At 45.7% G+C, this 22,940-nt stretch overlaps 1 protein-coding gene across 1 annotated transcript in view; it reads left to right on the forward strand.

The window, feature by feature from the left end:
• The window catches only part of LOC147880262 (DNA topoisomerase, type IA, core), a 174,351-nt gene that overhangs the window by 20,293 nt on the left and 131,118 nt on the right, over window positions 1-22,940 (forward strand). Inside the window, exon 4 of the mRNA XM_087370687.1 lies at window positions 10,530-10,616. Within this exon, the coding sequence (XP_087226813.1) occupies window positions 10,530-10,616 (87 nt within the window). The remainder of the gene's footprint in view (window positions 1-10,529; window positions 10,617-22,940) is intronic.

Raw genomic sequence — 22,940 nt, forward strand, 5'->3', positions numbered from 1 at the left:
TGTGTATCTGTTGCTAAGTTAGTGACGAGTGCACCTGATAACATCCTATCTAAGCCCGCAGCAACGGGGTATACGGCCTTTAATGATACGGAGTTAATTAAAATGAAAGGGCAAGTGGCCAATCATGAGGTCATTGTGTTGTTTGACTCGGCGTCAACTCACAATGTGATTAACTCCAAGCTCGTGAAGAGGCTGAAATTAAAGACAAGTCCATCTGACTATGCGTATACAGTCAGGATGGTAGATGGAAGTTCAACTGAAGTATGGGACCAAAGGGTTACCCAGTCGAAGCTTCAGATTCAGGACTATGCTGAGAAGCTTGATTTTGAAATGACCAAGCTTGCTCATGCAGATATAGCCCTGGGTATGGCGTGGCATTCTAAGAAGAATCCAGCCATTGATTGGAAAAAGCACGTATATCAATTCAAGATGAATGATGTGCTTTATGTCTTGCGAGGTGAGAAAGATCTACCTCAGGGACCGTTGGTTCTCGTGATGGAAATCAGAAAAGCTGAAGTAGAGTTTTTATTCCTTTGCACAGCATTGGTAGAGCCGGTTGATGATTCTTCGACTAGCACTGATGTTACGCAAAGTGGTGAGATGGCCAAGCTGGCTAATCTTATAACAGAGGAGTTCTCTGAATGTTTAGGATGAACTACCTTATGGGTTACCTCCAGAGCGGAAAGTTCAGCATAAGATTGAACTGATCCCGGGGGCAGAACCTGTAAATAGACCTCCCTATAGAATGAGTTTTACTGAAGAGGCGGAGGTGCGTAGACAAGTGGAAGAATACCTCAAGTTGGGGCAGATTCATCCAAGTTTCTCACCTTTTGCTTCGCCAGTGATATTAAAGAAGAAAAAGGATGATACGTTTCGCCTCTGTATAGATTACAGAGCATTGAATAATATCACTGTTAAGCACAGGTATCCGATGGCTCGGATTGATGATTTGCTAGATGCATTACATGGAGCCGTGATTTTCAGTAAGATAGATCTTAAGTGTGGCTACCATCAAATCCGGATTAGAGCCGAGGATGTGCATAAAACCGCTTTTAGAAGCAGGTTTGGTCATTATGAGTTTTTGGTAATGCCCTTCGGACTTACCAATGCTCCAGCAACCTTCGTCATGCTTATGAACGATTTACTACGTCCGTATATCGGAAAGTTCGTAGTACATTTTATTGACGACATCCTGATATTCAGTAAAAGTGTTACTGAGCATCGTGAACACTTAAGGATAGTGTTCAGTATTTTGAGAAAAGCCAGTCTTTATGTGAATAAAAAGAAAACTATACTGTGTATGGTTAGGCTTGAGTACTTAGGGTTCATAATTACTCCACAGGGGGTAGAAATAGATCCGAAGAAAGTGGTTGCGATACTAACTTGGCCAATCCCTCAGAGTTTGACCGCGTTGCGATCATTCTTGGGATTTGTCCAGTTTTATAGAAGGCATATCAAAGGATATTCCGGAATAGTATCGCCATTGACTGATCTGACCTCAGATAAAGTATCTTTTATTTGGGGATAGAATCAACAGGAAAGTTTTAACACCATAAAACAAGCTGTGGTCTCAGGACCGGTGTTAAAAATAGTTGATCTCCAGGAACCGTTGTTCCTAGAAACCGATGCAAGTGGCATTGCGGTAGGAGCAGTCCTCCTTCAAGAGGGAAGGCCAGTAGCCTTTGAAAGCAAGAAGCTTTCTCCCTCTCAAAGGAATTGGCCAACTCATGAATTGGAGTTGTATGCTGTTATCCATGCTTTGAAAACATGGAGGCATTATTTGTATGGTTTAGAGTTTTATGTGGATGTGGATCATGATACTCTGAAACCATTTTGTAAACAGCCTGACTTGAGGGGCCGCCAAGCTAGGTGGGCAGAGCTCATGCAGGAGTTTAATCTAACGATTCGGTACCGAAGAGGAAAAGACAATAAGGTTGTTGATGCATTGTCTCGCATTATGCACAACCTGAGTTTCACGGTATTAGAGAGTGCTCTAATGACCGAGATAAGAGAAACTCAAAAAGTGGACGAGTTTGTCCAGAGCTTATGGCCTAAGGCTCATGTGTTAAAACCCGGGGAAAGTGAAAAGGATGACCTGGCATCCAGAAAAGGCTAAACTTTATGCAAGATATACCATAAGGGATGGTATGCTAGTTAGAAATGGCAAGGTTGTAGTACCTGGTCAGAACGATCTCAGGCAGAGAGTCATTCGACAGTGCCATGATAGCTCGTGTGCGGGACATCCAGGTGTCGAGAAGACATATGATCTCGTGAAGCGAGATTTCTTTTGGCCAAAGACGAAAAAGCATATTCATGAATATGTGACACGGTGTTTCTCGTGTCAGGTAAGCAAGGCCGAGCGGGTGAAGCCACCGGGACTTTTACAGCCCTTGGAAATACCACTAAGTAAGTGGGAGAGCATTTCCATGGACTTTATTGTAGGGCTACTTGCAACACAAGGAGGGTATAATTCTATCCTTGTGGTGGTTGATCGTCTAACCAAGATGGCTCACTTCATTCCGACTAGAGAGTCTGTTAGTGCCCCGCAAGTGGCAGATTTATTTATTAGACATATATTTCGTCTGCATGGATTGCCTAGATCCATAGTGTCAGACCGAGATGTCAGATTTACCGGTCATTTTTGGACGGCGGTATTTGAGGCACTGAGGACTGAGTTGGGAATGAGTAGTGGAGATCATCCTGAGACGGATGGTCAGACGGAGAGAGTCAACCAGACTTTAGAGGATATGCTGAGGGCATATGTGTCATTGAGGCAACATACATGGGACAAGTGGTTGCCATTGTTGGAGTTTGCCTACAATGATAGGAAACATTCCTCTACCGGATTCAGTCCGTTTGAACTGAACTATGGTTATAGACCAGCCAATCCGACTATAGTTGGAGTACCTCAGAAAGTGCCTAGTGCCGCGAACTTTGTAGTTCAGATGCGGGAGATGCTAGCACTTGCGAGAGCTAATATCCGCCAGGCTATGGATAGAGCCAAGGTGTATGCGGATGAAAATCGGTCTATAAGAGTATTTGAAGAAGGAGAAAAAGTTTTTCTCAGAGTTCCTTCGCACTCGAAGTCGTTGACTTCAGGAGAGTGTGCTAAGTTATCACCTCGATACTGTGGGCCGTGGTTAATTCTAAAGAGATTAGGCAGTGCAGCCTATAAATTAGAATTGCCACAGGGGTGTAAGGTGCACCCGGTTTTTCATGTTTCGCGCTTAAAGAAATTTTTGCATACAGGTGACTCACTAATCGAAGGTGTGGTTTTGTTTCAGGAGATAGAGGATATTGCAAGGCGCCAGCCAACAAGAATCCTGGACCGAGGAACAATGCAAATATGAAATCGGAAGATACCCACGGTGTTGGTTGCATGGCATGGTCAGCCTCTATCGGAAGCTACCTGGGAATCCGTATACCAGTTACGGAGAGCGTTCCCAGATTTCATCATCGAGGACGCTGATGCTTGAAGAGGGAAGGAATGTTATGCTCTAGCCGGGATAGCATGAGCTCGGATAGATCGGTGGGCATTTTCTCTTAGATGACCAACTTTTGTAATAGTTAATGTGCGTAATTGAAATGGTCAAGAGAAGTAACTGCCAAGGTCCTAGGTGAGGGCGGAATGGCATTGACTAGATAGTTCTGAGGGCTAAGGCCTAGGTGCACCTAAATGTGCAATAATGCCAAGGGGCAAGTGGTTTTTAATGTGCCCCAAGAGAGGGGTAAAAAGGTGCACCAAGTGGAGAGGCTAAATTGATGACATTTGGCAAGGAGAACTATCTAGGGAATTGAGGGTCTCATGGATAGGTATGAATGAAATAACGTACGTATCTGACGATTGACGATTCATGAGAATAGGCTGGGTGGAATAACAGATAGCCATCGCCCGTGATTGTTTCAACGACGAGTAGAGGTTCAGGCTACAGATAAAAACGTGGATAGATAAAGTCGTTTACAGGAAGTATGTACAGTGTTATTATAAGCAAACTCTAACATGGGTAAGAACTCTGGCCACCTTCTAGGTTGGTCATGGACATAAGCTCGAAGTAAAGTAATTATGGTTTGATTGGCATTCTCACTTTGTCCATCTCCTTGAGGATGGAAGGCTGTAGTAAATTTCAGTTTGGTTCCGAGATTCTCTAATAGACCTGTCCAAAAGTTGCTAATGAAACGGCCATCATTATCGGATACAATGGATTTTGGTAACCCATGTAACTTGAAGATTTCCCTAATGAATAACCTTGCTGTTTCAGGAGCAGACAACTCTTTTTTACAGGGAATAAAATGAGCTTGTTTACTCAGCCTATCTATAACAGTGAAAATCTGCTCAAACTGACCAACCTTGGGGAAACCAGACACAAAATTCATTGTAATGTGTTCCCACCTTTCCGAAGGAATAGGCAAAGGCTGCAAAAGACCAGCAGTCTTACTTGTGTCAGATTTAATGCGCTGACATACGTCACATTATTGAACAAAGGTCAAAACTTCTTTGCAAAGTTTAGGCCAATGGAAGTATCTCTCAATATTGTCAATGGTCCCTCTAATGCCTCTATGTCCAGAATATGGACTCGCATGTAACTCACTCATGACTAGATACCGAAATGTTTTGGGTACACATATGACACGTCCCAAAAATAAGTATCCATCCATGATTGAATAAGCCTCTAAATCCCCAACCTCATTACGCTGAATCTTCCCATAAATGTCAGCGAAGTCCTCATCTAAAGGATAAGCTTCAACCATTGCTCCTAATGATTTCTCCTTAATCACAGAAACGTGATTAACTTGGGGCCATCTACTCAAAGCATCAGCTACTAAATTCTCCTTTCCTGGCTGATATTCGATAGTTGGTTGCCCAAAGGATTGAATATATTCAGCCCATTTGATTTGTCTTGAAGAGACAATGGGTTGAGAGAACAAGTGCTTGATACTTTGATGGTCAGTCTTAATCTTGAAAGCAGAACCGTATAAATAATGCTTCCATAACTTTAGAGCATGAATGACTGCCAATAACTCCTTCTCATACGTGATATATTTCAATTCAGCCCCTTGAAGTTTTCTACTCTCATAAGCAATGGGATGCCCTCCTTGCATCAACACTGCCCCAATCGAGGTACCACTTGCATCCGTACATACAACAAAGAACTCTTTGTCCATGTCCGGAAGTATTAACACTGGTGCAGTCACCAATGTTCTCTTAAGCTCCTCAAAAGCTACTTGGTGAACCTCTCCCCACTCATACAAGGAATGCTTCTTCAACAAATCTGTTAGTGGGGAAGCAAGACGTGCAAAATTCTTAATGAATCTGCGATAATAACTACACATCCCTAGGAAGGATCTCAGCTCATGTATGTTTTTGGGTATTGGCCATTCAATTATGGCCTTGACCTTTTTAGGGTCAACCTGAATTCCCTCGGCAGACACAATGTGTCCCAAATACTCTATTTCTGTCTTGAAAAACTCACTCTTCTTGGTATTTAGGAACAATCGGTCCTTCCTTAGGAGCTCCATCACCTTAGCAAGGTGATCCTTATGCTCTTCCTCATTCTGGCTGAACACTAAAATGTCATAAAAAAAGACTATGACAAATTTTCCCAAGCAGGGTCGCAAAACCCTTCTCATCAGCCTACTAAAAGTGGCTGGAGCATTAGTTAGGCCAAAAGGCATGACCAAAAACTCATAATGTCCAGTGAGAGTGCGAAAAGCAGTCTTATGTTCATCCCCAGCTTTCATACGAAGTTGATGATTACCAGATTTCAAATCCAATTTGCTAAAAACTTTAGCACCTTTAAGCATATCCAATAAATCATCCACTCTTGGAATCGGATACCGGTTCTTAATCGTAAGTTTATTCAAAGCACGGCAATCTATACACATACGATATGATTCATCCTTCTTCTTAACCAATAATACAGGTGCTCCAAATGGAGAACTGCTTGGTCGAATCAGGCCTTTTTGCAACAAATCTTCAATTTGTTTTTCTACCTTCTCCATTTCTATCCTATTCATCCTATATGGGGCTCTACATGGAGGAGAAGCTCCTGGCTCTAAGTCTATGGCATGATCATCTTCTCTCTCCATAGGCAATTCGAATGAGTCATCTCTTGAAAATCGATCCTCATAAGCTCTAAGGAACTCATTTCTCTTCCGATCTTCTTTTGAGATATGAAGATCTCGTGAATCCCGTATATACACAAGATTACAATCTACCCCTCTTTTTACCAATCTTTTCGCTTGGGTAGGAGTAATCAATGGAATTGTATACACGTCCCGATCCCCTACAATCCTTATGTTTTCATCCTTATGTACAAAGCAACAATGATGAGTATGAGGATGAATAGCAGGGTTAAAATCATACCGCCATGGTTTACCTAGTATCATGTCAACGTCTTGTAAAGGGGCTACTAGAAAATCCCTTCGATCTCTATATTTTTGTATACGAAAAGGAATATTTCGTACTATGGATGTGTCTTCTTCATTGTGTCCCCTAAAAGCTCCTGAAAGCGACATGTTTTTTATAGGTTCTGGCTTAAGATGGAGTAATTTTGCCGATCTATCACTTACTGAGTCATAATTACATCCATCATCTAGGAGAACCACTATTCTCTGTCCATTCACGAATCCATACACCTTAAAAAGATCATGAGGCCCAAAGGTATTGGCTGAATGGACAGCATTCACTGTTGGCTCAATAGTCACAGTAGATTTCGAGGGTGACAAGGTAGAAGCCTCTTCCTCCTGCTTGGATGCCTTGGCTTTCCCTTTTATTGAATTCGTCTTGGCAATCTTAGCCAAGAGAACGGGACACTTATGCCATACGTGCCCTGGCTTATGTTTCTTACAACCGAAACATTTTCTTTCCTTAATCAACTTCCTCTTCTCTTCGTCAGTCATAGAAGGAAATGGCACCCATCCAGGACGTGATTGGCTGTTCACATTCCTTACAAGAGCTTTACCCTTCCCTTTATTATTCTTAAACCGGTTTGGTTTCCTAAAAGTGGGTATATTATTGGTCTTAGATGATGATCCATACTCCTTATTGAAGGGTTTATGAGGATTCAATTTTCTCTCGGCTATTTCAGCCAGCTTAGTGAGGTCCTTAAGCGTGGTCGGGTTAAACATTTCAACCTCGTACCTTACTTTTGGGCTTAAATACTTCTTTCTCCTATGTTCCTCACTCTTTTCGGGTAACTCTAGAGAGAGTTTCCAAAATCTGGCTGTAAAATCTGCATTACTCTCATTATCGAACTGCCTAAACCTCTCCCAACGAAAGGTTAGGTTCTCTTCATGCCTCGGTGGCATGAAAGTGGTTTTCAGTTGCTCCACAAATTTAGCCCATTCATGAATAGGCTCTTTTCCTGTTTGTGACAAGGACCACCACATTAGAGCATCCTTCTGCAGATGCAATGTGGCAAGAGCAAGCTTCTCTTGCTCGGTCTTGTCTTGATGGGCAAAGTATAGCTCAAAATGACGAATCCAATTGAGGATTTTGTCAGCCTCCCTTGCCCCATCATATTTGGGGAACTCAATTCTCTCTCGCGGTTGGAATTTGGACCTCTTAGAAGGGTTACTCAACTCTTCATTCCCGAAGTTTAAAGTCCTCTTAGTCCCTAATCTTGTCATAATGGACTGCTCAATCATATTGCTAAGCTGGAAAACCAGCTTATCAACAGGAGTCTCCTCTCTTCCTCTTGCACTTGGATTAGAATTTATGTGTATTGGGTTTTGAGTTGAAGGCGTGAACTCATCACCTTGTTCTTGGCTGGTCTCATTTCTTCTTTCATTACGAAAGGAGAACTCCCTATCAGGAGGTTCTTGAAGGAGAGACTGCTGTAAATCTATTTGTGGGTTATCATACTCAAGATGTGTATAACTCTCACCTAATCCATCCTCTTCAAGAGGGGGTGAAGGTGTTCGTTCTCTCTCTCCTTGGGGTAATGGAGGAAAAGGAATAAGTTCATTGTTATATGTCCCTTCCCCTTCCATTCTTTCCTTTTAGTAATACAAGAGAGAAAATGTCTTGCTGTAATTTCAAAAAAGGTTTATTTTACAGCAAACTTTAAGTGTTGTAGAGGTGGTGGTACTTATCCGACTCCCGCTTCGTTTGTGTTGAGAAGACACTTAAAATCACCTCCTTTCCCTTCTCTTTCAAGCTTTTCTTCTTGTATTTCTGCTGTAAACTGGTACGCTCTGTTTGGGCTACTTGTTTTGAGCGGATTGGAGCTCTAGATACCGTTATAGGGGTTACTTGATGGGTGGATCACTCCCTTAAAATCTTATTCCGATCCGACTTCCGGTTAGGTAGAACGGAAATCCCTTTTTCTCACGGTTTAAGGGTACATTCACATTGGGGGGGGGGGGACGAGAACACCCCGTTCGCCGTTGAAGGCCAGAATTTTTTTCAGAAAAATCCCTTGTCTCAGAACCTCGAGATCGGTCAATCGTGATCCTTCGACTTCCGTCGTTCGCAACTGTCGCCCTCTTCTCGTCCCGCTCGTGGATCGTCGCCGCTCTGATACCAAATGTGAAGAACCACACTTTTCGAAAATGCAAATGTGTGCAATGCATGCAGAATTTGAATGCCGATTGGCCCTCCAATGGGGAAGAGCGCCCTCGTGAGAGTACTTGTTTCTTTTTCGACCTACATGCAAGGTGGGAGAGAGATGACGGATGAATGCAATGTGGTAGAAAGAATGCTACGTGAGATTTACAATGAAAGGGTGATACCCTTTCATTAATGTCCCTTGAGATCACTCAAGTTCCATCTTCCCATTTACACCTACCCTTAGCCTATGACCCATGCACCTACCAGTCAACGCACTCTAATGCACCCTTTCCCTTTCCTATTGCCCCTAGGACCTAGACACGTGTGTGCACATCTTTATTACTAATCATTGGCCAATGTTACATAGTTTTGGCGGTACTATTTACACCGCTTGATCGATCATAAATACAAACATATAACCGCACCATCAAATTGGCGCCTAACAATAATAAAGTTCTAATGACTATTAATTAACTAAATAATCATTTCTCTTGTCATGACAATAAGAGGGACCCAGGCTCGGTTGGCAGCATTGTGCAAGTGCATAGCTCTTCGAGATTACCCGCAGGTCCATACGGATCCCTTGCAGGTAAAGGAGAGCGATCCTCTTACATCAATGGGATGCTGCCTGTAAGGAAGGGGAAGTGGGCTGTGGTACCAAAGGTACGACTTTTGATTGGTTTAGATGGGGCCCGTTGATACATTTGCCTAGGGAGGTGAGGTTTATGAGACTTATTGAGACCTAGACGTGCACCATTTGGAATTGTAATGTAACCTTGTGGTTTGAGTCAGGGAACGTCTCAAGTCATACGCAAGATGAGACATTGCCTTTTACACAGAGACTAGAGCGTCCATTGCCACTAGGCTGTCCACTACCACCAGAGTATGGACATGCATGGTAGACAATCTATCGTGACAAGACTAGAGAAACAGGCAAGGTATGGTGATCAGGTGATGTTTTAGTTCTAACAATTCACTCAGGATCTATAGTGCATGACAAGACACATGGGGACCATAGACATCTATTTACTATTTGACTTGGGGAGACAGATGACTGGAGTGGTGGTAGCGCTCATGAGACTACAAGCCACCTATCGAAAACTACAGAGGAGGAGAAAGAAAGAAAGAAAGAAATATTAACGTCAGTGGGAGGCCTTGCGGGCATATGAGACAAAAGAACAATATAGCAATAACTCTTGGATGTCAGTCAAATGATTTGACATTGAATCACTTTTCTACATCCTGACATTGTGAAGCTGTCTTTTCAGAATAAGAGAGTGTGACCTCATTCTTCGCCTAACAAACTAATTAATACATTGGCCACTACCGTAGATATTACAATTTTTTGTAACATTCCTTTCTCGACAGTGCCATCCCTCACCAGATCCAGAGCCATTGTCATCCGAGATCATCTCTTCTATCCTTAGCCGACCGACGGAGTTGGTCCCATAGACATCATACATAGGTTCCGTCATTCATATGGCCAGTTAATTTGACGGCCTACTGACAGGGATCTCCCTCCCCTTTCTTTCCTTCTTGGTGTTTTTTGGCTCTCCTAGGGACTTTGGCATTTCTTTTATACTATGGTCTACACCCACTGTTGGGCGTTGATGACGTTAGTGGGGATGTCATAGTAGCTAGTCCCTGTTATGCGTTATGGAGTTTATGGTTTTCAATCTTATTAGTGACTCTCGTGAGAATTAAACTGCACTATGTTGTGTTTTTAGAGGATGAGTTTGGGAATGTTCCTGGATTCATCTAGGTATATACTCCTACAACAACTGCACGGTTTATCCCTCTATTGACATTCTTGTCTCAAACATCAGCCTTGGGTGTGGATGTCCACATACATCATATAAAAAATGTGTCCGTGTGTGCGTGCGTGTGATATAGCTTCTTTGGAAACGCTTGAAGGATTTCTGCATTAAGATGTAATCTTGGATTTTAAGTAACTCTATGATGGTGGTTAGGTGAACAGTTGGCTCAAAAACTCTATGAAGGTGTCAAACTTGGTGATGAAGAGCTGACAGGACTGATAACTTACATGCGAACTGATGGGTTTCAGGTGAACCTTCAAAACTCTATTCTGTTACGAACATGATGTGTAATATCGTCAGCTCACAAATACAGGATGTGTAATATAATGTTATTTTGTTCGGTTCTGAAAAATAACTAAAGAGAAGATCTGAGTTAGACTTTTAAGCTCACTTCCTGCCAAACTAACTAGACATATGCTGCTGGAAATAGAGATCAGAGATCATAATAAAACACAGTCTTAGTCATTATGAGTTGAAAACAGGTCATGAGATGGCCCTGCAATCATCTGGAAAGAAGTTTTTAATATCTTAGAGGATATGTCACTTCGTAATACGATCTAACTAGCTTCACTTTTTGTGCTGTAAAAAGAAATCAGATAATGCAAGGACATGCAGTCTAGATGTGGAATAAGTCAGACAGCAGTCCATGATATGGCCCTGGAATCTGAACGAGTGCCTGTGGAACTGAGTTTGTTGCAATGGCACACATGAGAATGGTGGAATCAATTCATACAAATCAGGATAAGTGGACCGATGTAAATCTGCTGACTTACATTTTTCAGTTCCACTTGGAAACCGATGCTTTTTTAATAGCCAATATAATTCCCCCTTCTAGAAGAGGTTTTTGGCTTTCTTATCTGAAATAGTAAGATAGCTGAACTAACTTTGTTTCTTGTAGGTACAAGGCCCAAGATAATATGTAAGATCTGTGCATGAGACTTATGTCCTAGGGAGGTTGTGGTTAGTGTGACTGTCCTCTACATTTCTTGTCATAGGTAAATGCCTGTCTCACAACCAGTCATACACTTACACGCCCTCTTGCTTTAGGTAGCACATATCTTAGTTGCACGTCTTGCAGCTTTGCAAATTTCTGGATTTCTGCTGGAGACTTTTTCCTACCAATCCAACCTCTCTGTCTATTGGGACACCTGAGGGAAGTGTTGAACACTTTGACACAAGCTAGCCTCTTTGTTAACAATAAGAAGATGGCGTTGTTTGTGCAAGACCTTGATTCTGTAAGCTAGGGCAATCAATGGAAGCAATGGAGGTGGAGGCAATGGAGAGAAACCATATTTCTTTAATGAGTTGCTGCAATCGTGAAATGAGTACAATGTGACACCCAATATAGCAAAACCCTAGGATAGGGTGTCCTAGTAGTACTAAGTGTACTAACTGGTACATGTACTAACTGTACCAAATGTGTCCTAATTGCATATAACTAGGCCTACAAGGCACATACCAAGGAATTAGTGGCACCTATGGATAGCCCCTAGAATGGCCTACATGGTATGCGTTGAAGTATCTTGGACTTGTTTGAGAATACCTAAAAAACTAATGTCATGGTTGCACATGTTCATCCACTATGGATATAGCAATCTATGACTATACAGAGCATAAAAGATCAAGTTACTAAAGGTATTGAGTTCAAAGCTTGCCGGAAAGCTTCAAACTTAGGTCAAGGAAGAGCCTTCGTAAAGAGATCTGCCAAGTTGTTTTCAGTGAGAACATAAGACAACTGAATATCACCTGTTGACAACTCTTTGTAGATTGTGACAAATTGATAATGAACCTCAATATTGTTAGAAACTCACTGTGCCCACCTGTGAGCCCCCGATCTGAGGGGACAAGGGGCAGTGAGAGGTAGGAGGGCTGGAGAGAGAGAGACTCGGGTCGGCATCATAAGCAACCAGCACACGGGCTGGTTGCAGCCTGCAACAGCAGGTAAAACAGGGCTTTAGGCCTCACATGGAGGCTTCTGCAGCTGCGCAGACTGGCTGCACAGGGCACCCTTATATAGGGGCCTGTGGCAGGCCAAGTCGGCCCAACCAGGGCCACCGACCAGGGCCAACCGTGGTCGGTTTTCTAGGGCCCATGTGGTCGGCCACCAGACATGGTACCGACCCTGCTGGTCGGTCAACTGAAGGGGCCTGGGCAGTGCCTATAAAAGGCCCACTCCTCCATTAATTCCAGCATCCAGTGCAAGACTGAAAGCCCCTCTCCAAGGCTGTGTTCAGCACTCAGATCTGGAGCAAGTTGTGAGAGAGAGTCCATCAGTTTTCTCCAGCAGTCTGCTGTGTTTTGTACTGCTCCCTTGGAGCTATTTTTCTGCCCACCATCTGGTGGATGAATATACTCTCTTTCTCTCTCCGTCCATATTTACTTCTGAGTGAGGGTTTGTTGCATCTGTGATCATCTATCTGAGTTGAGTGTGTGTAAGAGTTGGAGAGATCTTGGGTGGAGGTTTGAGTGATTTATTCCCTCTTGATTTTTAACAAATATGCTTTGTGCGTGCATGGATATTGGAATCCGTGCAACAGCCAAAGCACTTTGACTATCAGTGAAGATGACGGTAGGAGCTATTGGACATGCATGAAGATCTGCAAGTAACTTCCGGGGGAGCCAAACACACTCCACTGTAGCTGTAAAAGTTGCTCAGCCTCACACTAGAAGTAGCAACTTTAGTCTGCTTATTGTTGAACCAAGAGATGCATGAAGTGCCAAGCATGAAACAATTGCCACTATGTGACACACGGGTGTCGGAACAGCCAGTCCAATCACTATTAGTGAATCCATGCATGACAAGTAAAGAATTGGCCTTGTAGAGAAGGCCCAAATGCTGAGTGCCTTTGAGGTACCTGAAGACACGTTTCACGGCCTGCCAATGGTGTGTAGAAGGGTTGTGCATATAGCTGCTCAACTGTGAGACAACGTATTGAAGATCTGGCCTGGTATGGCATAAATAAATCAAACAATCAACTGCTTGCTGATAGAGAGTGATATCACATGCACCACTGCCATCCTTAGATGAGAAATGAAAACCAAGCTCTAATGGTGTGGATACTAACTTGCAATCCTTAAACTGAAAACGCTGCAAAAGCTGTCCAATATACTTGGATTTTGACATCAAAAGTCCCCCCTCAGTGCTAGCAAATTGAATGCCCAGATAATAATGCAAAGAACCAAGATTTGACATAGCAAATGTCTTCTGCAAGTCAAGCTTAAAAGCTGCAATTTGCTCAGCATGTGTCCTAGTAACAAGCATGTCATCCACATAGAGTACTAAAATCAGCAGATCTATCCCACTCTTACGGATGTAAAGGGTAGCCTCTGTTGGCCTGTTCTGAAAAGAAATAGGAGCTTATGTAGTTACCACCTTTAAAATTAATAGATTTCAATGCTCCCATAGCTACATTGTTTTGCCTCCGAATATCTCTAATGTGGAATACAGATTTGGCTTTCTAAACGCACATTCTTTGTCATTATATTCCAATGCATTGTAACCTGATTTGCGGCAGGCAGTCTTTCCATCATGGAGCAAGTAACTACTAACTCGAAATTGAAGCTGAATCCTTTTATTTTATCAATTCTTTAAGGTAAAAAGAGAATGAGAAAAATGGTGGACATGAGACGTGACATAGGGTCCTAACGGACCCGATCCTCCCTGCAAATGTCAGGGGTGGCGATTTATTATTGATTTTGTGAAGTCCATATTTTGGAAGCTGAAGTCCAACAAATACATGAATAAGGCAATACAATAAGTGATCCTCGTTCTAGTTGTTACAATATTGTCACATGGACTACAACCATGTGAATAAAGGTGTCGTCATCCTTCAATCTTGCATCCACCTTGGATTTCCTTGCTCTCTTGCATTGATAACATGCATTAATCTAGAGAAATGTTGTAAGAATTCATATTAAAAACAAGAAATTTTGAATGGACCAGTAATCGAAAATATTTATATTATTCTTTTGCCGAAAAAACAGTGCTGATTATATTACTTCGAAAAAACAAGATACATGGGGTCAGTTTTGCAGCTGACGGGGCTGCGTTCACAAATCGGACGCGGCCCTAAGTGGAAACAAAAAGCTCTCTCTCACGGAGGGATCGGGCGGGTGTGATAAACAGCCAGAGAGGCGGTGAATAGCGCCACTGAAGGCCCTGAGAAGTATGCTCGAAGAAGAGGCCCTGCGTATCCCAATCTCGGAGGAAACGTCTCCGCTTCTCCCGGCCAGCCCGGGAATCTCCCTGTATCTGGTCCCACTGGCCTCTGAGTGTGTGAATAATCTCGCTCCAGATGTCGGCCATGACCTGGGCAGTCGAAAGAGAGATACCACTGAGGATCTGCGCGCAGCGCGAGGTCCAAATGTGCCATCCAACGATGCTGCTAATAATCTCCCAGACTGGCTGCCTCTCCTGAGATCCTGTGTCCGCCTCTGCCAAGTGCGGCGGGATGCCCTCAAGCGGCCCCCAAGTCCCCTGTGTGATAAGGAACATGGGGTCCTGCGGGCCTGCCTCGAACAACTGATGATAGCCAGGTGTGGTGCTGCACCAGCAGATCGCGCCCCAGGTGATCAAACCTAACTCCGGTGTTGCACGAGTAAGGATCCCGAAGGTCCACCTTCATTCCTCCCTCGGCGCGAGTGTAGCTCCACAGGCAGTGTTTTGGTGACTCCTCGTCCTCATGACAAATCTGACAAAGTCCATCCTCACCAATCTACTGCAACCAGCTCCCCACTGGAAGACCCTTGTGGTCGAGTAGCCAAAGGAAGTAGGAAATCTTCCGTGGCCGCCAGCTCTCCCACAAGGCCTTCCAGAAGGCCTGTAAAAATAGCCTGGAGATACCCTGAGCATACCAACAGGGCCACTGGGTGGGCGGGCGGGCGGCTCTGCATCCTCCGGAGAACTCTCCTGCCCAATGTCGTGCTGTAAGCGAAGAAAGGGGTCGGCCCCTGGCCTGCCACAACCTCTGGCCATCTCCACTCACTTGGGTCCCAATCAAGCTCTGACAGGGTCCTCCCCTCCCAAAGCCAGAGTCGCCATAACTGCAACTGATCCTGCTCTATACTAGGATCGATCGGCCAAACCTTTCCCACGAGGCCTATGACCCGAATCCTCTGCCACAAGAGAAGGGAGTCGATGAGCACACCCTCTCTCCTGAGTCGGCCGTCCCCCAAAACCGCAAAGAAGGATACAGAGGTGTCGTCCATCCGGCCTGCAACCACCAGTGGGATGCCACAGGGGGTAAACTGTCCAAGCCAACGGTCATCACCAGGCATGAGGATCTGAATCTCGGGTGGAACCAACCAGCCGGCAGGAATCGCTCCGTCTATCTCTGTGCGTCTCGCCTGAGCTCCACGGACACCTCCGACTGCGGCTGCTAGAGCAACGGTCTCCAAGTGTCTGTAAGTGTCCCTCCAAACTCGAAGGGACCGGGCTGGCCCCCGCATCCAGCCGTCCCACAGGATATGTGACCTCTCCCCCAGCTGAAGGCCCAAGGTATCTTTGACGTGATCGTTCCAGATGAGCGGCTGGCGGTCGATCTCCTCCTGACTGCTAGGAGGGGACTGAGACGGAGTCGCCTCCAAACCATGAGAAGGCTACGAATGAGCGGGGAGCGGGGGTGAGTAAGCGGTGCAGAGGTGAAGATCCACCGGAGGGACGGTAAGCACTCTCCACCTCGGCGCGGGACGCAAGAACTGATCCCCTGCTGAAGTAACATCTTCCACGTTTGTCCCCCCGGGGTCAAACCGCGGATAACTAACTTGCCCAGCAGGGCCTGACTCTGAAGCTCAGGATCAATGACCCCCAAGCCACCCTCAGCCTGCGGAAGAATGACTGTCTGCCAGGCGACCCTGGCCCTGGTATCTCTGAGACCATCCCCCCCAGACCACAGGAAATTCCGGACCATCCTCCTGAGCTGTGCCACGTTGGATCTTGAGAAGCACCAACAAGAGGCCACATACCAGGCTGTGGCCAGGAGAAGCTGGTTGACTACAAGAGCACGACCTGTAAGAAGAAGAAGAAGAAGAAGAATATATTATCGTCCTCTGAAGACCAAAACCGGCCTATGGGACCTGAGCAATACAATATCACAAGTACATGAAAGCTCCTCCCGAAGATGGGAGGGTGGAAAGAGAAACCACCTTCTAGGATTCAGGTGGATTCCTATGCTTGAAGAGCTTATACACAAATGTTCCTAAAGCTGAAGGTGACCCTTTATGCAGCAAATCAGCCAGTTTGTTATGTCCCTCAAGGAGGTGATTGAACTCTTCCCTAATGTGTGCATAGTGAGGGCATATCATTACCATGTGTTCTTCTGTTTCAACCATACCTTGATCACATAGTTGGCATATTCTACTCTCCCTTGGCATCTTTTTCCATCCCCCTGTTTCTATTTGCAGCTGGTGTGATCGGGTGCGAAGTGAGGCTAAAGCCCTCCGTTTATGCACTGCTATAGGTGTACATATGTACTTCTGCGTTGTTGTCTCCCTTCCTGTATAAATTGACCAATATTCGGGGTTGATATATGTGCGATAGTACTCAAATTTATCTTTGTTTTCTGCTGTTTGCCATTTCCTGTGTAGTGCATTCAGCAGGTCATAATGAAAAGCCTCTTCATCAATCTCCTCTGAAGAGTAGTTTAAATACTCTTCTACTTCCCACTTCTTGAACCATTTTTTTAGGTCCTGTGTCCATCCGGATGTGAAAATCTTGCCCTTGTTTGTCTTTTGAAGCTTCTGACTTTCATTCCATGCTCTCTTTGGTAGCCTTTCATTATCCATGCACTTGACCTTTGTGATGTATCTGAGTACTCTGTTCAGAGCATGTAGCTCTATGGGTATACATCCTGTCTCTAGGAGTAACAAAGAGTATGGTGTAGTAGCCTTGATGCCCAGGTGCCTCCTAATGAAAGACTTTTGCATTTTCTCTATCTCATTCCACGTTGATGGAGATATACTCCCACCCCATACCTCTACTCCGTAGAGTACTGTCTGTATCACATATGCCCCAAAGATCATATTTCGTACTTGCCACCTTCTCGTATTGCTATTGTTGCACTCATTTTCAAATTGGAAGTATTTTGCCCATCCTGCATCAAGTCTCCGTTGCACACAGCTGTTCCATCTATTATTGGCGGGGATTTCAATACCCAAGTATTTGAATGAGTGCACTGTCTCAATGGGTTGTCCTTTATATAAGATTTGGAGGGGGCTGCTTGGCTGTATAGTCTTGACTATCATGAGTTTAGTTTTGTTGACATTAATAGCCATCCCACTCTCTGCACAAAATATGCTGAAGATATCCATCATTTTTTGCATCTTACTTTCACTATCAGTGAAAACAACCACATCATCTGCGTAAAGAAGCAACCAAATCACGAGACCTGCTAGATGAGGGCTGTATAACTCATCTTTACATGCTTCCTCATTCACCAACTCCTCAAGTCTATCAATGCATAGACCGAACAAAGTGGGTGAGAGCGGACATCCTTGTTTTACCCCCATATTACTATAGAACTCTTGTGACATCCCATCCTTACATTTTAGTTGACATTTTACTTTCTCATAAAGTCTAAAGACAGCAAACCTTATTTCCTCGGGCACCCCTATGCATTCCATTCTCTCCCATAGCACATCCCTAGGCACTGTATCAAATGCCTTCTTAAAGTCAATGAAACAACAGAAGAGTGGCTTCCCCTTGAGGCGGCTTTCCTCCATCAAAACTCGAAGAGTGACTAGGTGATCCACTGTACAGTGTTTTGGTCTGAAACCAGCTTGTCCCATTGCTCTTTTATTTTCTTTCTCTGCCCAAGCACTCAATTTTGCCTCTACTATTGTGCTATATAGTTTGGCTAGAGTGGAACATACCATAATTGTTCTGTAATTTGTTAATTGATTGCGGTCACCCCCTTTGTAGATTGGTTTGATCCAATTCTCTTGCCATTCTGTTGGGAAACCAGAAAGCCAGCTTCCGTCGAATGGAATCTAGCACCGGAAGAAACTGCTGAGCTAGTGTGATGTCCAAGCCGACCTGAAAGCCGAGATATCTAGCTGTCTGCCCCCACGGGATCCATCTGAAACCCAAAAACCTCCCCAACTGTGAGCAAGCCCCAGGGTTTGTGAGAAAACCAACTGATTTGTTCAGTTGATTTTCGCACCGGCTGCCGAGCAAAGGACCTCTAAGGCCAGCCTCACCCTCTCCAGCATCATCTCATCATCCTGAACATACAGCGCTGTGTCATCTGCATACTCCGAGTCCAGGAGCTTCGTGTCCTCCCTGATGGGAAGTCGAACACCTCGGATCCCGGTCGACCTCGCCCGAAGGTAGTATGTCATCGCCTCGGCGAAGAAGAGAAACAGGTAAGGAGCGAGGGGGCAACTCTGACGTACTGATCTCTCCAATCGAGAATGCTCTCCCATCCTGCCGCCGATGATGACCCTGCTGGAAGCTGTCCTGTATAACGTTGAGATACCTTGAATCCATCCTACTGGGAATCCAAGTCTCTCCAAAGTACCCTCCAGGAAGGACCAGTCCACTCGATCGTAGGCCTTCTCAAAGTCGAGAAGTAGGATGGCTAAGTGCGACCCGCTGTGCTGAGCCCACTCCGTCGCCTCTGAGAAGGTGAAGACATTATCCAGGATACTGCGATCATGGACAAAGCCTGTCTGAGTGTCATGAATGAGGTCGGGAAGTAGTGGCCGAACTCTGGTGCTGATCATCTTGGCAAGGATTTTGTAGGCAGTGGTGAGGAGAGTGATCGAGCGCCACTGACGGATCTCCTGTCGGTCTTTTCCCTTCGGGATGAGGCAAATCAATCCCGAAGAGAGGCTCTCTGGCATATGTCCGCTGCTGAAAATCCTCTGGAGGGCTGCTAGGAGGGGCTGATGGATTTGATCCCAGAAAGAGGTGAAGAAAGCGCGAGAGAGCCCATCCTCGCCAGGGCATTTCTGCCCATCGATGGCCATCAAGGCCTCCTGCATCTCGACAGTGGTGAACGGTGCCATCAACATCGTCTGCATGCTGGGCTGAACAAGGGCTGGAATGTGCCTCCACACCTCCTTGCGGGAACGTCTAGTACGGGGGGCAAGCTGCTCCTGCTGGAAAAGAGTCCTATAGAAGTCGGTAGCCAACCCCAAGACCTCTTCCGGATCAGTAACGATGTGCCTCTCCGCTGTCCTAAGACTCCGGAGCTGGTCACCCGCTGCCCTCTGGCCATGCGTCCTGAAGAACTCTTTGCTCATCCGGTGGCCCTTCTGAGCCCAGTAGGAGAGGGAGGCGTGATAAGAAAACTCTGAGCGACGCTGGAGAGTCTCCTCAAGAAGGGCTTTGGCTCGAAGGGCCTAGATCCGAAACTCCTCCGAACTCGGAGCTGCCTACTGGAGTCGCTGAATGGAGGCGAGGTCCCTACGAAGAGCTCTCTCTTTGCCCCACCACTCCTGGCGAACCTGAAGGGCTGCGAGCTGGCAAATCTGGCTGGACTCCTGCAGAGCCTGCGCCACCGACTCTACCAGATCCACGCACTCGCCCCAATCTTTGTCCCAAAGGCTACCGATACCACTGCGCACCTCCTCCCTAGAGAAGATGGAATCAGGAATCCTGCATGAACGGGGAGGAAGGGACTGAGCTGCTGAATCTAGTGATAAGAGCACTGGCACGTGGTCGTAGAGTGTCGTCCCTTGCACTACACCCACCTGACCACCTTTGCTGATGGCCCAATCACTGACATAAAATCTGTCCAGTCTCTCCAGGAGTCTGCCTCCTTTCCTGCGGAAGCCCCACGAGAAGTCCAAGCTCCCATGCCATCGGCGGAAGGACGGGTCTCTCCAGCTGTCCCTACCTCCTGTCGCGAAGATAAAGGAGTCCCAAGTGGACTGCTCTGCCTGAGCTATACCTGTAAACTCTGGTCCTCTGCCCTGCTAGTCCTCCAAAGTCTCCAGATTGTTGAAGTCACCTCCAACAATCCACGAATCCATGTCTGGGAGAATCTCTGCGAGTGTCTCTAGAAGGTGGCTCTGCATCGGAGGTCTGTGGGTGCATAGATGTTGAGGATTCCTATTTTGGAGCCCTCCAACTCTAGGCCAACCCAAAGTGCACAGCCAGGGATCAACGTACCATGGCCAAAAGCTCCCTGGGCAAACGACTCACAAACGGAAGTGCAGACACCGCCACTCCTCCCCTGTGCACCGATCGAGGGCTCCCAATAAGTGTGAGAACGTCCAGGGAGGATCTTCCCGCAGCTACGGGAATGAGCCACTGAAAGCTTATGCTGCTGGAGCAAGAGTATATCCAAGCGACCAATCACTGCTGGCTGAAGTTCCTGTCTCAAGATGAGCTTCCTAGGACCACGGGTGCCAGAAGAATGAAACCCGTTCACGTTCCAGGAGACAAGGTGTAAGCTCATGATGAGGACTGGTAGGCTGCGAACAACTGTCTGCTCGCGGCTGAGGTCGATGAAGAGGCTGAAATTTCGGAATGAAGGCGCTGACGCTTTTGTGAGGGTTTGGAGGGGGAGGCTGTCACCACAATGTAAATATCCTAAGTCAAAGTACAGTTGACCATTTATTTGATCATAATTAAAGAGTTTTATATGTGTTAATTATGGTCAAAGAGTTATTTTAATGGTCAAAGGATTGACTACGGTCAAAGATACTTGACTCCAGTCAAGTAAACCTGACTGCGGTCAGAGAGTGTTGACTTCGGTCAACAAGACTTGGCATGCGCCAAGAGGGTTAACCCCGGTTAACCAAGATGTGCCAACTTCGGTTGGAGAGACTTGGCTATAATTAAGGCGCCTTGACCCTTGGTCAAAGCTCTTTAATTATAATCAAGAGTGTTGACCCCGGTCAACCAGAGAAAATATATATATTTATTTGTATATATATATATTTGTTTAGATGTGCACATGTGTTCAGTGGGGACGCCCACCGTGACTAGGATTAGTCCACAGTGTGTTATTTGCATGCAAAGCGCTAACAATTAATGGGTACCATGGTGGTGCGCTTTAATTAATTGTTGCAGGTACTAGGAAGGATTATTTTTCCTAAGCGAAATGGGAGCCTGACAAGCATCTAGGAGGCGGTTCGTGTGACCGAGAGCTTTGAAGACTCCAGAATGGCCCTTAGTGGCTTGTAATAGGATTTAGTCTAGATTTTAGACAAGTGGCATGTTGCCAATTTGAATGGAGCTTGAAGCTCTTGTAAAAGAAGAGATTATTCACGTTTTGGAGGAGAGAGATTTACGAGATAGCTCTACGCTGAACTTCTGTAACATATTTTCTTGAATGAATAAAGACCTTCGGGGGGGTCCAGCCCGACGATTTGTCCTGGGCCCTAGTCCATCTTCAGAGAGAGGGAGTGAGGGAGAGCTTTTGAGAGCGTAAATCCCTTCGTTTAAGAGTGGTAATAGCTGTCTTTCACCATCCGTTTGGTTTTATTGGTATCAGAGCGCAGCTTCGTAGCTTTCTGAAGCTATGACGGTCTGAGAAGATGCCTGCAGCCAAAGGGAAAATTACTGATGCACATGCCTGTGGTGCTTGGGAATTTGCTCAAAAGGAAGGAATAAGATGGCGGTCTGTTCAAAGCTGGGATAAGCAAAGATTTGCAGCCGCTGGTACAACGTCAACAACATGGGCGACATAGATGCAGCTGTGGAGTTATTCGTTGGCACAGAGAACGTAAATTATGCTGAAGCTAGACTATACGCAAGTGTGAAGGAAGGCGAAGCGTACGCTGACACGAGGTAAGAAACGCTGGTGATGGCGTGGGCACAAGGGGTGCTGGCTACTAGGCCTGGGGCCTCATGCCTATGACGGCGTAAGGACGCCTCTAACGGAGAGTCAAAGCGAACAGACGACGATGTGGCATATTTGCAAATGAATAGCTCTGTGAGCACTATCGAGGGGAGAGACTCCATGATTCTGCATCTGGCACTTGCCGTCGAGAACGGGAGATCCTCGGTGATCTGCGTGGAAGAGACCAGCTTACACCTTACGTGTGACGAATCTAATCGTTGATAAGGCGTAGTAGATCGCAGACGATTTCCTTTCGTAAATTGTTCCGTCGTCGATCCCTTGCGCGGGCACTAGGTGCTGCAGAAGTAAACACGACGCAGGCGCGGCGCGCGACGACCCCTGCATAGCCAAGGTTTGAAACCTTTGGCTGTTGCTGACGTGGCCAGGGTGCCACCTAGGCAGACACGTGGCACACAGGTGACGTGGCGTTTGCACGTGCAGGTGCTGACGTGGCGGATGCAGCGGTGGGGTTGATGACGTGGCACTGACACGTGGCAGACAGCTCAGCAGCTGACGTGGCAATACACGTGGCAGACAGCGCAATTGCTGATGTGGCATGCACGTGTGAGATGACCTGGCCTTCTGACAGGTGACATGGATGCTGACATGGCTAACCAGGGGTTAATCTAACTCAACCTTGGTAGTGGACTGGTTAGAGGTCTAGTTAGTTGACCCAACCAGACCAGTCTGGTCACTGTAACCAGACTGTGGCCAGTCTAGTTAGTCCAGTTGCAGACTGACCAGACTAGAACCAGTCAGTCTGGTTAGAGTAACTAGCCA

This window comes from Dipteris shenzhenensis, chromosome 32 (assembly GCF_047967505.1).
Source record: "Dipteris shenzhenensis isolate YYH24624 ecotype China chromosome 32, Dip_SZ_1.0, whole genome shotgun sequence".
Classification (NCBI taxonomy): domain Eukaryota; kingdom Viridiplantae; phylum Streptophyta; class Polypodiopsida; order Gleicheniales; family Dipteridaceae; genus Dipteris; species Dipteris shenzhenensis.